Raw genomic sequence first — 17,531 nt, forward strand, 5'->3', positions numbered from 1 at the left:
TTACAACTATTAAGAGAGACAGTTTTGACTATGTAATGTATATGTTCCCTTTTTAACAAAAAATCTCAAGTACGAACCTGAGCCAAAGCCCACTGGAGTCACTGGAAACCTTTCCACTTACTTAAATGGGCTTTGAATCAGACCCAGAATGCACAAGATCCATAAGAGAGTCTGATTTAAAAAATGTTCGTAACCATAATCAAAATTAATTTTAACTCAAGATTGGCTACTGAACGTGAAAAAGCACCTTACTTCCAAGGGGAAAGTGATCATTATTGCCATCACTTGTGTGCAACACAATCATTTGCATGAAACCTTTTACCATAAATTACCAGAACAAGAGTCTATGTCATAAAGCTCATTGCTAGGTGCATTTTCCAACATGTACCCGCAAGTAGCAGTGTTTTCTTCTTTACAGAACCTCTGTATTATTAGTTTTAATGAAGACTTAATAAAATGGGAACTATTAGTCAGATCTTCCTTCCACTCCCTCCAAATATCAGGAGTTCAGAAAAAATGAGACCTGGCTCTCAGCTAACTCTGAGTTTGTAAAACCCAAATCCAGGTGCTGAAGTTTTGCAAAATCAAAACCCAGCTGGACATGTGTTTTGAAAAACCATCTCCCCCCATTTTTTTTAAACGAAGGCTGAACTGTATTAAGCTAGACTTGCATTTATTAAAATGATTAAGAATAAATCAAAGGGAAACAATTTTATAATGCATTTCGGATCAGTGCCCACAAAGCCAATTCTACTGCACTAAGAAGCGATATTAATTTTAATGATAACTTTGAAAATGTAGAACACATGACATGCTAGAAACACTTGTGCTTCAACATATCATTGAGGAGGTTTAATCTTTACAACCTTTCCTACTAAAATATTTTCATGCTGTTGCTCCAGTTGCTTACCACATGCACAGGTAAGAACTGTAAGATTTCCCTTGTTGGGGAATTTCCTGTTTCAGATGCTGTGGCTTTAGGTAAAAACACTATATGTAGTCTTCTTTACCAGAGCTCCCTTTCCAGACACAACAAAGGCGTTCTGTGCACAGCTACACGGAACATATGTGATGGAGCACAACTGTACGGATCAGACAAATGTTACACTTATTCCTTCAATAAAAATAATTCCAATGTTTTCCCTTTAAAAAACAATTAGAAATAAAATGGGACAGTGCAGTATTTACCACATGCTGGGATGTCACAAAGCTCAGACTTAAAATTTTCATCTAAGGTAAAGCACCATGGGGCTTCCTTCTGAATCCCTGGATTTCGGCAATACGAATGGCCCCCGTTTAACTCTGGATATCTGATGGCGGTGAAGGTATGTGTGTGCGGATACTGAGAATTCCATGGCTGACACTGACGGCCAGACTTTGTTACGCTGACGGTCCCACGGTAATCTACTCCAGTACTGTTGTAACATTTGTGATCTGAAAAACATTAAAGCAACAGGTTTCAGAGTAGCAGCCATGTTAGTCTGTATCCGCAAAAAGAAAAGGAGGACTTGTGGCACCTTAGAGACTAACCAATTTATTTGAGCATAAGCTTTCGTGAGCTACAGCAATATTAAGGCAATAGATGATCACGGCGAGTCAGAATGCTACCATACATACTGACCACCAGTTGATCTAGGAGTGCATAATTAACCTCCCAGAGACTAAGCACAATTCTGCTGGCCTGGGGCCTGGAAACCCAATTCAAGAGGTAAGGGGTCCCAATTTGTTGCGGCTGTAACACTGGGCCTGCCTTGCATTCACATTCCTGGGAGGATTTAAAGCTTATGCTTCAGTAATGAAAACAGCTTACTCCGAGTATTTTTAATATAAAATACAGAAGAAGAGTCAAAACTACAGTGGGAACCTGAATCACATCCATTATTTTGAAATAAAGGTAGAGAATATGTGGGACACAATAAATAAATAAATATTTCCTATTTTGGACATATTAACATTTGATGTTGCAGTAACTCAGTGATCAAGATTGTGCTCCTGTGAATGCCTGTAGTTATGCCTTAGAATAACATCTTAGGCAAGTACAGTCATGGGCCTGATCCTGTGAGCCTTACTCATGTTGAGTAGTCCTTAATCACACCAGCAGTTCCATTAGAATACATAGAACTACTGCGGCAAGGATGTCTTACATGTGTAAGGGTTGCAGGACCGGGACCTTAGATGTTCACTGATCTTAAAATGTGACAAGTGAAAACATCCTTTTTGTTAGTTAATATTAACAAAAATAATCTGAAGCCAATAAACTGCTATCAGCGTAAATCCAGAGGCAATTTAAGAAAATACTGAAAAAGTTATTGTGAGTTTCCGTGGGTTCTGGAATAACCAGCTCAGTCTTCCACCAACCTGACGCAAGACTATAATGATCGTGAGTTTTCAGAGTTCATGACTAACCCATCTGGGGGCAGAGAGTGATTAGATAAAACCTTTACATGCTGACCTGATAATTCTTGCACAGGGCACTAAGTCAGCAACTTTCACTTACTTTTATTTATAGGATCTGCCATGGGGATTCCAATCCGGATACAATTTACAGCTTCCGGGCTATCTGGCTGAGGAAGATCTTCACAGTTCGGCAGCTTTAATCTCATCAGAATCATAGGATTGGACCTTGCAAAAATATACTCTGTCTGACAAAGGACATTTTCCAGAATTTCACATTCATCACGGCACAGATCTCGGGGCTTTGGGGCTGGTGAGGTCTCGTCACAGTATGGGAAAGCGTAGTGGCACAAAGAAGGAATGGCAAACTGGGAGCATTTATCAGATAAGTGACTGGAAGTGCCAATCATAGTGAAGGCAGCTGTAAGACACACAAAAGGATTTTATTTAACATGACAGGATTTTAGACTCAACAGCATAATCCCTACTTTGTACACATTTGACAATGGCAAATAACGAAAGAAAGAAGAACAAACTCTTTTTCTCAAGAATTACAGTAATAACTATTATTACAGAACTCAAAGATTCCAGCAGGGACAAATGCACATTTGAGAAATACAGGATAACAATTATTTTAAAAGTTGGTATGACATTCATTTCAGTGAAAAAGAAATTGCATTTGGTGTCAACATTGCATTGATTTTAAGCTGTCTCAAAACTACAAATTAAATTTTATTTTTATTTTGCTTTTTTCCCAGATAGTTCATAAAGTCGTCTAAATATTTTGTTTCTTGGATTACTTTTACCTGATAGGTAAGAACAGCAGGTTCTACAGAATGCATTATAACAAAAGTATTGTACGTTTACATATTGCATCCTTCAACCCAAAGGATCCCAAATCACTTTATAAACAAACTGATCAAGCGTATGAGCTGCTGTATATTTAAGGAACATTTCCATCACCGCTGTGTTGCAATGTTTTAACAGCGCATGGCAATGCTGCATAACACTTTATGGCAAGAAGTCAAGCACAGTATCCAGTTGAAACCACAAGAGGGTTTTAGACCACTGGAAAGTCATTAGCTTGGCTGGAATCTGGCCATGGGCAACACACCTAAAATTGTGGGAAAGTACCATGAAGTCTTTACAAGAGATCAAGATCTTTGTTTTATGTCTCGTAGCACACAGGGCACTTCCCTCAGCACAGTGCCCCCTATCATAGTGCTGGGGCATCGGTTCCTTACTAAGTCAGAGGCAAGAATGCCACCTGTTGAATTACTTACACAACCTTCTTCAGTACCTGGGGTTTTCCTTAACAGTCTCTCAACCAAGTAATGACCCAGCTTGGCTTTGCTTAGCTTTTAAAATATGCTGGGATCACTCCACAAGATAGACCAGATGTGAGCCATACCTACTCTTGTTCTTTTATTTACACACACGCACACAAACACACACACTTTTTTTGGAGGAAGCCTATCAGCAGAGACACACAGCATATTAAAAAGCTGTGCATGTTTGATATGACCCATTCCACTGAAAACATGTTATATACCAGTCCTGATTAGGCTTTGCTTTGGCAAAACTCATAGCAAGTGGGAAGGTAGCAAAAGAAGATATAAGGAAAAAATGTCAGTGGCAAGAGGCTGTAGCAGTTCTCTGGAAAAAGGTGTGTATTTTTGAGAGCTAGGGGCAACATACTTTACCTACCTGTAATCTGATTTTCTATTTCACCCTGCATATGTAGAGACTCCATATAAATTGTTCGATTCCCAGTAAATCTTGCACAAGCAATCCCTCTGTATGGCTGGCAAAAACCATCCTCCTCATACTCGTCACTAAAAACAATCATACACACAAAAGGCTAAAAGACAATATATTTTAAATGGAATCAGTAGCAAAAAGTCACTAGAGGGAGTTCACATTTATATTATTATAGGTACCTTTGAGGGTTCTACTATGTTTGTCTGGCAGTGCAGAGAGCCTGCATATGGCCTACCACACCACTTAAGACTGTGTTAAAGGATTAAATGGTATTTAAGTGGTGCAGAGGGCATTGCACAGACTTAATACCCTGGCTGAATATAATGGTAAAAGATTCTGTTGGTGGTTTTCAATATCCCAAAAAAGCACCACAGAGTGAAATACACGGAACATACACATTTATTCTTCAATCTTTAATCTTTGTGAATGCAGGTAACACAATATTACAGGTCAGACAAAACCCAGACTAATGTTGTCTTAAGTGTATGAATTGTACATTAGGGAAAGACTGTATTCAGGCAATCAGAAAAGTAAACTTGGATTGGTTGAAAAAATGGATTTACATTTATTTTAAATAACAGAGATGCTATTTCTACTACTTAAACTGTGATGTCGGGAAAGCATTTTCCAAATCTTCTACTTTAATCATTTGAACCTAAATGCAGCAGTAAAAGCAATGTTGGACAGAGAAAGAAACAGAAGGGTGTATAAAATATCACAGTCCTCTCATTACTCATAGTTAATACTTATAAATGGGGAGGAGCTCCTTCCACATTTAGCAAATGCTATAAAATTGTTCATAAAACAGGGCAAGAGCTAGAATGGGAGCACCACAGACACATTTGCTTCATTAATTACTTTGTATTTAGGCATTTAATACATAAATACAGATGTGAAAATATTTGCCAATATTCTTGAAACAAGACTAGGAAAGGAAGTTACCAAACCTCAGACAAAGGGACCAGACGCTGCTTAGGTTGAACAGAGAATCAACAGCTAATAGTAGGCATGTAATGCAATTCCTTTTTGGAAGGAATCATGGAGAGGGTTGTGTGGGTCACTTGATGTGGAAAAAGCACTTATGTGCACTGTGTGGCCCTTTTGATTTCACATTTTAAAATCTGATATTGAGGGAAAGCCTGCAAAGATGGATAAAACATTTATATAGAGACCTCAACACACAGATCATGCCTAACTGAATATATGAGCAAGACACCTGGCTACCACCCTTATTGTTCATGCTGGCATTTGAATCCTGGGCAGGCAGGAAGTACAATCCAAGTTATCCATGGGTTACAAATGGGGAAAGAGGGCATTGATATAGCCCTATATATACATAGACCATGCAAAATCCATCCTCCTCTGGGTGCAGGTTTTTATAAACATTCTATTCATCATCAGGTTATGACATAGATAGGAAGAAATCAGATGCTTTTTTAAATCAGCCTGCCATTTAACAAAGATACTTTCCTCCTCTCCCTCACAGACACTGGATGCAAGTGCTTGGAAATAAAAATTACAGCTTGACTCCTTGATGCCTTCCACTTATATGCACAACTTATTACCTAGATTGCCCAATGTCTTGCCCAGTGACCTGGGGGAGTTAATGGGACTAAAATGGAAGTGGCCTTAGGCATCTTTCAGGCCACCCCATATATTTTTCAGCACTTTCTGGTAACTATCCCGACAGCAGTGCCTGTGGATGAACACAGCAGGCTTTCTACATTCAAATGGAGACACCAGAAGCCACAAATCAAATTAAGTAATGAGTAACTGTGAAGGAAGGGAGGGGATTGAGGAGATGCTCTCCCTTATTTAAAATTACTGGGCCTACAGATTCAGCTTCATGGAGCGATGGATGCAAAGGGATCGAACAGTTGTGTTGCTTAAGCATGCCTGGCATGTGAAGAGTTATATAAGCTACAATTAATGACATTTTTCATGCCTTGTTCTTCTTTTTCTATTAGAAATAATATCACAATTGACATGTTTTGTCTCACAGTAAAAATATAGAAGCGTGGTGAGAAAGGCTTAGGTGGCGTTTCACCTCTTATCATTACATTAATAAATCCAGACACCTGAAGATGCAGAGAGGCACCTACTGGGATTTTCAAAAGCACCTAGGCACCTAACTCCCTTTGTTTTCTGTGGGAGCTAAACACTTTTGAAAATCCCACTAGATGTCTGCATCTTTCAGCACTTGAATACCTTTGAAAATCTAGCCCTTAGGGTCCTAGGGCACTTATGTACTTTTGAAAATGTGACCCTCTGCTAACTTCTGAAGAACTAAAGAAAGAATGTAATTTAAAACCTGGACTGAAACAAACAAACATCTATTTTAGACTCTAGAGGTGATTTTCCCAGTCAATTCTCCATCAAATCATACATATTTCTAGTTTATACTGGAGTTTACCTAGCGCCTAGGTAAGTTAGCAAGTCCTTTTGAAGGTGATCAAGCATTGGAATGAAACATACAACCAGAAAGAAATCTGATGGATGTATAAAATACTTCAATTCATAGCTAAAGAAAAGTTTTATTAACAAGGCTGCCCCACCTCACTCTCAAATTCACACTTGTACTAAAGAAAATTTAACCTAATGTAAGTGGCTGAATGCTGAAAGGAATGTGAATGAGTAGGGAGTTTTGCTATCTGTTGGCAATGCCACGAGGTACAGAATTTTAAGAAAAAGAGTTAACCTTAGGTATATAAAGGTTACAGATAAAGGGAACAGACTGGATCCAAAAGCCCTCCCGCTGGATGTTGGCGACCAGAGGAGAATTCATTTACACAAAACAGGATTAGTAGCTCAAATGGTACATGCACTATTTTGGGGTATTTTGGAAATGAGCTTCAGTAACAGGGCAGTGGAGTAAATCAACTGGAAGAAACAGGAGTATTGAAGTCTGACAGACACATCCCTGGGAAAAAAAGAGAGGATTATAAAACCACCTGGACTTCATTTTGAGAGCCCCCCCCCCCCCCCGAGCCTAAGGGGGGGAGGCGTGAACTGAGATAGTACAAGAGAAGCCCTAGGAGGTAATGGACTATGACATGCATATCTATTGTATCAACTACCATTAACAGTTCAAAACTGGACTCTTGATTAGATTCTGGTAATACTTGATTATGCTTTATGGATCTTTATGTTCCAGCCAACTTCTTTCACTTAAACAAAAATTACATGTTACATTATGAGTATGGAAAGTTATAGCTTATTCAAATGTGACTGGAGGGAGCTCATCTTTGGGGAAAGGTGCAGTGTCAATGTTCCTTGGAACTGAAACTATTTATTTAGCCATGGAACAAAGACCACACTAGCTGTGCAATGCACATTTCCCATCCCCAGTCCCTCCCCTGATTGAGAAGGACCGAGAAATTGTGATGGTTGGCTTTAAGACACAGATATCTGTTCACTAGGAACTGGACTGAGATCACCAATTCATTTTACACACTACGTATTTCAACCCCTTTTTGGTAATCTAATCACTGCTTCGCTATTTAAAGGTTGATATGTTTCTGAGGCCTGATCTCTGATTCCTGTGAAAAGCAACAGAACGGATCCCATTGGCTTCAATGGGAGATGGATGAGACCTTTAAGACCTGATTCAGCAAAGCACTTGAGCACATCTTAACTTTATACACAAGCTTAAGTCCCACTGAAGTCAAAGTCAATGGGACCTAAGCATGTGCTTAAGTGCATTGCTGAATTAGAGCCTTTAAGCTTATTTGGCATTTAGAAGTCACAAAGGTCAGTTTACAGTAAGTACTTTCCACCTCTATTTCTCATTTATTAGTTTAAACGATTAATATTTCAGTAGCACTCCGAGGACCCAATCAGGATCAGAGTCTGATTGTGTTAGGTGCTGCACATATACATATATAAAAATAGTTGATTTTGCATCTCTTACTTCCAGTGCTCCATATGTCAATGGCAACTTATATGTTGTTCCCATGTCAGTTTAGAGCAGCAGAGTAAAAGGGAAGGCTTGAACTTTAACTACAGACAGATGATCCTGCATTGCTTTAAGGTAGTGGTTCCCAAACTTTAACAACCTGTGAACCTTTCACTAAAATGTCAAGTCTCGCAAACCCCCTTCTAAAAATGAATATTTCCAGGGATTTTCTCCTTTACCTGAGTATAAATTATAATAGCAGTGATCTTGGAAATATAAAATTTGTTTTCATGACATGTCATGACATTATTACACACTATTTATTATTAATTATTATTTATCATTACAGTATTTTTTATTACATTATGAAAATGGTAACAATCTTCCAAGATCTCACTTTCATAGCTTGTATCATTTTGAATAAGCCTGTTATAAGACAAGGCTCCTATGTTTCATCAAGGAGTATCAGATGTGAAACAGCATGAAGGTATTTAAGATGCCAACTCAAAGGAGTTCCTCCTACGCAAGCATTCAGGTCTTGAGCAGTCCAGGCAAACAACACATATTGCAACAAAGCTTAAACATGTTCTTCATAATAATTTTAAAAACTATACTAGCTGCCTATTTAATTTTAAAAACAGCAGTAAATATCCACCTCCCTTTACATTTCTTATAAGGAGTCTTGAAGTTTAAATCTCCTCAGTGTGATAGATATGCTTGCTTTGATCTCCTTAGCTCTTGGAAGTCGAGGGGCTCCAGGCTGCTGGCCCCATGCTGCCTGGGGTCCTCAGGGACAGCTCTCTCCGCCATTAGGGATTTTTTTCCCCCGAGAACCCCCTGTAACATTTTACGAACCCCAGTTTGGGAACCACTGCTTTAAGGTGATTTTTTAAAAAATTACTTTCCATTTCTTTTTCATTTGCTTCTTCTAATATTTTTGCAAAAGCATGGATGTTTATCTTGGAACTTTCCCACTGCATTTGGATTCTGCTGGAGCTTCCCATGTGTCATTACTTTTAGCTACATATAAGAGCACCCTGTATTGAATTTACACTATACTCAGGTGTCAGTAACATTTGATTGAACAAAGCTTGCTAAAGATAGCTGCTTGCATATTATTCCTTATGTCTCATTTGGTATCTCTGAAAAATGACCCGCACCTTTCTGATTTAAACAAAAATGCACATTCATTTTAAAAGACCAAGAGTAAAAGTCACTACTTGGAGCTGCACTGTAGATTTCTCAACTTAGTATGGGTTTTATTTGAATATTCTGCACTTATTACATTTATGGAATTCCTACTGATGGTGACAGAAGTCCAGTAAGCAAAGCAAATGCAGAACATGCAGCAGAGATCTCTAGTGCTGAGTAGAGAGGAGAAATTTGTCTTCACATTGCAAATGCAACATGTTCCATGCCTACTCTACTGCCACACAAGATCATCATACAAAGCATGGGTTTGCAAGCTTGCAGTTGTGAAAACATGTCAGAGGGGTCGCAAACATTTCTCCCTTCTCCATATTGGTAGATACGAGGGTAGTCCTGACTACATTCCAGCTAGATGGGCCTGAGGAAAGGTCACGGCATGTAAAAGGCTGAGAACCATTGGCAAATAAATTACTATAATTTCTTGGGATATTCTTTTCCCATTATCTTTCTTTTGATTTTTGGATAAAAAAAAAAAAGAATTCTCTTCATTGGCAACATTTATATCAATCTTGGGCACTAGCTGCCTTTGCTGTAATCACATAATCATAGAAGTGTAGGACTGGAAAGGACCTCAATAGGTCATCTAATCCAGTCCCCTGCACTTTAGGCAGGACTAAGTAATAACTAGACCATTCCTGGCAGGTGTTTGTCTAACCTGTTCTTAAAAACCTCCAATGTCAGAGATTCCAAAACCCCCCTCGGAAATTTGTTCCAGTGCTTAAGTTTTTCCTAATGTCCAACCTAAACCTCCCTGGCTGCAATTTAAGCCCATTGCTTTTTGTCCTATCCTCAGAGGTTAAGGAGAACAAATTTTCACCATCCTCCTTGTGACTATCACCGATTAGTTCATATCTTTCTTGTAATATGGTGCCCAGAACTAGATACAATGCTCCAGTTGAGGCCTTACCATGTAATAACACACAGATACACACAAAATAAAGCCCCCAAATCAGAAAATGACCAATCCAGAATATTTCACACTCTCAGTTTCTCTCTTTGCTTCTCACACAGGGACGCTCCTAATGCTTTCCCAGTGTTAATATGTTTTGTCGTTTTGTCCTGCTCTAATTTCTCCCATTTCGGATATCCTGTTTCACTCCATCTGAGTTTGACAAATTAAAAATGTAAACAGGAAGGATAACAAAGCCCAATGGCACTTATTAGCTATAGTTCCTTACATAAGGGTCTTATGAAGAATAAAAAGGCACATTCAAACAGGCAAAATGGTTTCAGACTATAAAGCCATCCATCACTGGGTTTAAACACTATTATAGCTCAGCTACATCACTATGATGTCAAAATGCAAAGGTGCTTTGTGATGTGAATTCATGGTGCTGTTTCTTAAAAAGGTTTTTCAGTTGCGAATGACTCCAGTTCCATTCAGTCCTCATAACTTTCTGGCCCTTTTCCAGGTGAACCCTGTGTAAGTAACATACAAAAGAAGTAGAAGGACTGAGTGCAGCAGGCACTCATAGAAAGGCAGTCCATAAATAAGGGCTTTTCATAAGGGTCATTTTTTATTTGAAATGGAGACGTGATATGGTTTAAAAAGTAACAAAAAAAAATAAAATAAAAATCAAAGGGGGGTGAATGGAAAAAGATATAAGGCCAAATTCTCCTCTTACTGAAATCAATGAGTTTGTATTGGTGCACTGTGACAGAAGTTAGTCCAATGGTACAAATAATTGGAAAGCTCTTTGTCAGCTCAGCATACTGCACTATTGCTCTGTTGAACCAAAACTGCCTCACTGCCTTTTTGTTGCAGTGTGACGCCACTGTGAACGTTTAAATGGCCTTTAGTGTACCTTGTGACATGAAACAACTGCTCCTTTATTAGTATCCTCTTAATAGTATCCTATTAATATGCTGATAGCAGAAAATAAGTTAAGTAGAAATGGGCTGAAATATCCAACTTTGTAACATGTTTCAGTGACAAACTGTTCTCAATATTAAGTACTCCATTTATTGTTTTCTATTCAATGATGTAGTCTGAATTTAGATTAGCTCTCTCTTAACTTTATGCAACAAGTCTGCCAACTCCGTTTTAGAAATATGAATGCCACTGCAGATCCAGATTTGTATTTTAAAGTCAGTTTTTTTAAAATACTTCCTTTCTATTCCAGTCCTTTTCTATATTATCAGAAATGGCCAAACTCCAATTAAAGCACATCCGATAAAACACTGTTTTTCATATGGTCATTAATTTCAGCAACAGTTAATGCAAGGAACTAGATCTAGGGATTTGCTTTAGCAATAGTTGTTGTTTTAAGATCAAGATGTTAATGTGAGTTAACTTTAGATGTATTTACTAAACCAATAGAGAAACTGGAGTTAGAGGGTTCAGGATTTTTTTTTTTTTTTTTTTTTTTTGGTGTGGACTACTGAATTCCAATGCATTAAGAGCAAAAACATAGAAACCAGCATAAGCAGGGTCAGTTATTTTTGTCATATCACTAATGAAAGTTGGAAACTTATGTACTTAAGCTACTGACAGTACCTGAAGATAAAAAGTAGAAAAAGAAGAGGAGAAGACATGGAAGAAAATACCCCAAAGATCTTGGATGAACTAAGGAAGAATCTAGGCCTATTATTGTGTTGAGCTCAGATACTAGTGTGATGAATAAGGTGTAAATGCTTGGATATATAATTGGTCAGTTAAATTAGACAGCTGGGCTGCCAATACTGAGGTGGCCAAATGAGCAGCTAGCACTAAATTATGTAGGCTATATTAGAGGAGACTGAGATGAACCTCAGAACCATGTAACAAAGGTAGGTGAATGGGTAACATGATGGCCACTGAAATTCAACAATGAACATGCAAAAAACACACAGACAGCTACAATACATGTGCAAAGTAAAATGCTTTATTTTTAACTGTTTTGAGGGCAAAAGCAAAGAAACAGAATTTATCCCTGAGATATGCCAAGTGGATAGATGGAACGACTTTAACCATAAATATAGCCTATTTGCTTTTTTACCCCACTTGTAAATCTGCAAACTGGAGGCACTGTTTATCGACGGAGAAAAACAATTAAAGAATTATTTTTGTCTTACTGCACCACTAAACTAGACAGACCCAGGCATTAATATGAGTTATTTACATCAAGCAGCTGAGCCTTGATGGGAAAATACATCCTATTCTGCCAAGCACAGATGACTGAATGTTCTAATTCACTTTCTATGACTCCACTTCTCTCAGGGAAAAGTGCAGAATATTTCAAGAGAGACAACAGACAGTTCAAGAGCTTTAAGGGCTCAGATCCTGTAGTCCTCGCATCAGCAAACCTCCTAGTGCAGTCAAAAGTCACAGTAAAACTGATGGGAAGTTTGGCTGCATGAGGACCACAGGATTTGAGCCTTCAAAGGTCTTGAACTTTGAGTTGTCCCAATTGAAGCATTCTTTACTTTTCCCTTGGAGAAGTGGGAGTAGAGGGTAACTAAGAATTAGTTAATTTTATTTCCCAAAAGTTACACACTTAAGAACATGTGACTCGAGACAAGGGATATTTTGCTTTAGAGGAACTGAGTTCATAATAAATAGTAAGAAATGACAGAATGGAAAAGAGAAATCTGCTCCATTTAACTGTATAATTATTTGTATGGGCAATCAGATGGGCTTTTTTATTATTATGTATGGCACAGTATACCCATATATACAGATTAATCCTGCATAATTTATCTTTACATTATTAACCACATCATACAATTTATCTATATTCCTGTTCCAACTTTATATAAAATAAAATTTATATGTTTTTATTTGGCAGGAATCCATTAAAGCAAACAGATGAATAATATTCTCTCATACTTTCCAAAGGAGCACAAAACAGTTACTTGTGTCTAATTTAGAAAATGGGAACATATTGGCCCTATTTCATAACAATATTTCAGAAATGCAAGGGTTGCATTCATTTTGGAAAGGGAAAAGAATTGTCCAGGCTTGTATGTCACTATGCAATTTCAGGGAAAGTGATATCTGGGGTAATATATTCTGTTCTAGTTTAGAAACCCATTTAAAATCACAAGGCAGTTATGTTTTAGTGTCCAGGAAAAAAAAACCTACAACAGAGGGATACCAATAACAAGAAGAAATAATGTTGCTGTTTTGTCATCATTAATGTATTGGGGTGGGGGTCCTATGGTACCAATGAATACTCAGGCTCCTAACTTCAGTGAATTTTACATATTACCTTGACAGGTGGCTTCTTTATTATTCTACTTAGCTGTTGACTGTTGCACATTACACCTTGATAGGCACCTTAAACATGTTGCCTCAGATGCATGGGCAGATAGAGCATCTAAAAATAAAGGTGAGTTCAGATTCCTATTTAATGAACAGTGGTACAGATCAGGATCGGGACCTTCATTGTGCTTGGCCCTATGAAAACACAGTCACTTACATTTCTTACAGTTTCACCAGCATATTGTTCTGAGTATTACTCAGTTCTACCTAACATTTCACTCCCTCCCCGTAACCTGCAGTCATTTCTAGTTAGAGCATTTTTCTGCTGAAAGAAGGCAGGTTTGTGCAAAGACATAAACATCACTGGTGAGAGCTGACATGTGTTTTCTACTAGTGAAAGCAAGGCAGTGCTGGAAGCTGAATAAAATATATTTCTTATGCAATTAATCTCTTGGCAAGGATATACTAGCAATTACTGTATGTTTTTCTTTGTCGTCGTTAGAAAGTTTTACAGTACCTCTATCTACATAATTCATTTTTGGAAAGAAAAAGCTGCCAAGAAAATCCCAGTAACATTCACAGGTAAAAACATTTAGTGTTCATGCATTCGATTTAAATATTGACAAATTTTTTCAGTTGGAATTCTAGATCTGAGATTCACTCCTCTAAAATGCTTTACAATAATTTCTTCCCTACTAAAACTCTTTCTAGAAACTCAAGTCACATTCTTGCAAGCAGGAGAGGCACAGAACATGATAGCCAACTGCGTTCTTACTCAGTGGAGCAGCAGCTGTAACTGGTTATGAAACAGCACTAGTAATAGTATTTGGATCTTTCCTGGTAGATTTCTTACATCATGTGCTTGCAGTTATGAAAATGGCAGGAAACTCCTAGTGCTCATGTTTTATTTGACAAAGATATTTTAGGGTTATGTTGGAAGGTAAATTCTGGATGTAGAAGAAAAACTAATATACAAAGATTCTGAGGACTAATCAAATAGGGTAAAATTATAAGTTCTAACCACCGTGTCTTCTATCAAAACTTTATCCTTGGCTCTCTCTCACACAGTTCTGATGATCCCACATATATGTTACTGATCCAACTCTCATTGGACATTGACCTGTAGATAGGACTATTTGATGGAACTCCAATCAACTGGCTGCAATGAGTCTTAACTGAGTGATACCAGACTCACTTTCCACCCATTTTGAGATGGGCTCCTTGATTCTATAGCACTCCCAATACCTGATGGACTGCAGGCAAGTTCAAGCCAGAGTCTCTTATGTGACAGTACGAAATGCTTCCACTCAGCCTAGGAAGTCTAGGAAGTCTAAGTTAAACACCAATTAAAATGGAAATTTGAGAGAAAGGAACTTCCCCTGTGTAACTAGTTAAGCTTTACCCCTCGGAGGTTGTTTCTAACAATGAATTCTTCCAAAATCCTTAATAGCTGACACATGATACATTTTAAAACACTTTTTATTAACAGTGACAAACTGTAACAACTTTACAGTCAAACTGCTGTGTCTTCAACGGCCACCCAGATTCAAATCTTTCACGGCTTGGTGTAGCTTTCTTAAGACAAATAATATCAATCTAATGTATCTGAGGATCTCCTTAGTTAAACATTTAATTGTTTTCACATGCACAAAAGCTGTTTAAAGGGCCTGTTTGACCAGGAAGCTGATATTCCCTAGAGGGATACTACACATGTATACTATTGCCATATGTGAGAATTATTATACATGCACTTAACATAGTGTGAGACTTGCACATTTTTTAGCATAGGAGGTGAAGAACAGGATACCTTTTACCTCTCAAAGTTTTCCCAGGAGGATATCTATATCTATATATATCATTACAAACACTGGACCAAATCCCTCAGTACGTACTTAGATTTTATTCAATCTTTACTCAGACAAAACTCCCTTATAGTTAGCACTGCAGGATTTGACCTTTTAACTATCTAGTCTATAATTTTTATAATTCTGTTTTTGTAATAGATATTAATATAGTAATGACTGCTTTCACCACATGGTAAAGGATAATATTAACTAGGAAGAGTGGTAGATAAGGCCCATCTTTCTATCTGTATGCAAACAAAAAGGAGTTCAGTTGGACAAGACTGAACACAAAAACAAACTTATTTGTAGAGTCCATGTTTCTCTCACAGATCCCATATTTCTCTTGGAATTTACATAAAATGTCTCAGTGAAACATATAAATCAAACCCTTAAATACTACAGGAATGTTAGGAAACATGAAAAAATTCAGATACATTTTAGACCACCTTATCAGTAAGGTGAATCTAGGCCTTAATTTTGATTTACACTAAAAGAAAAGGAGTACTTGTGGCACCTTAGAGACTAACCAATTTATTTGAGCATGAGCTTTCGTGAGCTACAGCTCACTTCATCGGATGCATACCGTGGAAACTGCAGCAGACTTTATATACACACAGAGAATATGAAACAATACCTCCTCCCACCCCACTGTCCTGCTGGTAATAGCTTATCTAAAGTGATCATCAAGTTGGGCCATTTCCAGCACAAATCCAGGTTTTCTCACCCTCCACCCCCGCCCACAAATTCACTCTCCTGCTGGTGATAGCCCATCCAAAGTGACAACTCTCTACACAATGTGCATGATAATCAAGTTGGGCCATTTCCTGCACAAATCCAGGTTCTCTCACCCCCTCACCCCCCTCCCAAAAACCACACACACAAACTCACTATCCTGCTGGTAATAGCTCATCCAAAGTGACCACTCTCCCTACAATGTGCATGATAATCAAGGTGGGCCATTTCCAGCACAAATCCAGGTTTTCTCACTCCCCCCACCCCCATACACACACAAACTCACTCTCCTGCTGGTAATAGCTCATCCAAACTGACCACTCTCCAAGTTTAAATCCAAGTTAAACCAGAACATCTGGGGGGGGGGGGGTAGGAAAAAACAAGGGGAAATAGGCTACCTTGTATAATGACTTAGCCACTCCCAGTCTCTATTTAAGCCTAAATTAATAGTATCCAATTTGCAAATGAATTCCAATTCAGCAGTTTCTCGCTGGAGTCTGGATTTGAAGTTTTTTTGTTTTAAGATAGCGACCTTCATGTCTGTGATTGCGTGACCAGAGAGATTGAAGTGTTCTCCGACTGGTTTATGAATGTTATAATTCTTGACATCTGATTTGTGTCCATTTATTCTTTTACGTAGAGACTGTCCAGTTTGACCAATGTAAATGGCAGAGGGGCATTGCTGGCACAAGATGGCATATATCACATTGGTGGATGTGCAGGTGAACGAGCCTCTGATAGTGTGGCTGATGTTATTAGGCCCTGTGATGGTGTCCCCTGAATAGATATGTGGGCACAATTGGCAACGGGCTTTGTTGCAAGGATAAATTCCTGGGTTAGTGGTTCTGTTGTGTGGTATGTGGTTGTTGGTGAGTATTTGCTTCAGGTTGCGGGGCTGTCTGTAGGCAAGGACTGGCCTGTCTCCCAAGATTTGTGAGAGTGTTGGGTCATCCTTTAGGATAGGTTGTAGATCCTTAATAATGCGTTGGAGGGGTTTTAGTTGGGGGCTGAAGGTGACGGCTAGTGGCGTTCTGTTATTTTCTTTGTTAGGCCTGTCCTGTAGTAGGTAACTTCTGGGAACTCTTCTGGCTCTATCAATCTGTTTCTTTACTTCTGCAGGTGGGTATTGTAGTTGTAAGAAAGCTTGACAGAGATCTTGTAGGTGTTTGTCTCTGTCTGAGGGGTTGGAGCAAATGCGGTTGTATCGCAGAGCTTGGCTGTAGACGATGGATCGTGTGGTGTGGTCAGGGTGAAAGCTGGAGGCATGCAGGTAGGAATAGCGGTCAGTAGGTTTCCGGTATAGGGTGGTGTTTATGTGACCATTGTTTATTAGCACTGTAGTGTCCAGGAAGTGGATCTCTTGTGTGGACTGGACCAGGCTGAGGTTGATGGTGGGATGGAAATTGTTGAAATCATGGTGGAATTCCTCAAGGGCTTCTTTTCCATGGGTCCAGATGATGAAGATGTCATCAATATAGCGCTATATTATATATAGCTACTTGCGCTATATTCA

General features: G+C 38.5%; 1 protein-coding gene across 2 annotated transcripts in view; it reads right to left on the minus strand.

Annotated features, from left to right (window-relative positions):
- The window catches only part of ROR1 (receptor tyrosine kinase like orphan receptor 1), a 248,741-nt gene that overhangs the window by 14,738 nt on the left and 216,472 nt on the right, over nt 1-17,531 (minus strand). For both annotated transcript variants that reach the window (XM_073357446.2, XM_073357448.2), the window contains exons 5-7: nt 4,102-4,229; nt 2,498-2,815; nt 1,189-1,434 (exon numbers count right to left, since the gene is read on the minus strand). In XM_073357446.2, coding sequence (XP_073213547.2) covers nt 1,189-1,434; nt 2,498-2,815; nt 4,102-4,229 — 692 coding nt within the window. The remainder of the gene's footprint in view (nt 1-1,188; nt 1,435-2,497; nt 2,816-4,101; nt 4,230-17,531) is intronic.

This window comes from Lepidochelys kempii, chromosome 8 (genome assembly GCF_965140285.1).
Source record: "Lepidochelys kempii isolate rLepKem1 chromosome 8, rLepKem1.hap1, whole genome shotgun sequence".
NCBI lineage: Eukaryota > Metazoa > Chordata > Testudines > Cheloniidae > Lepidochelys > Lepidochelys kempii.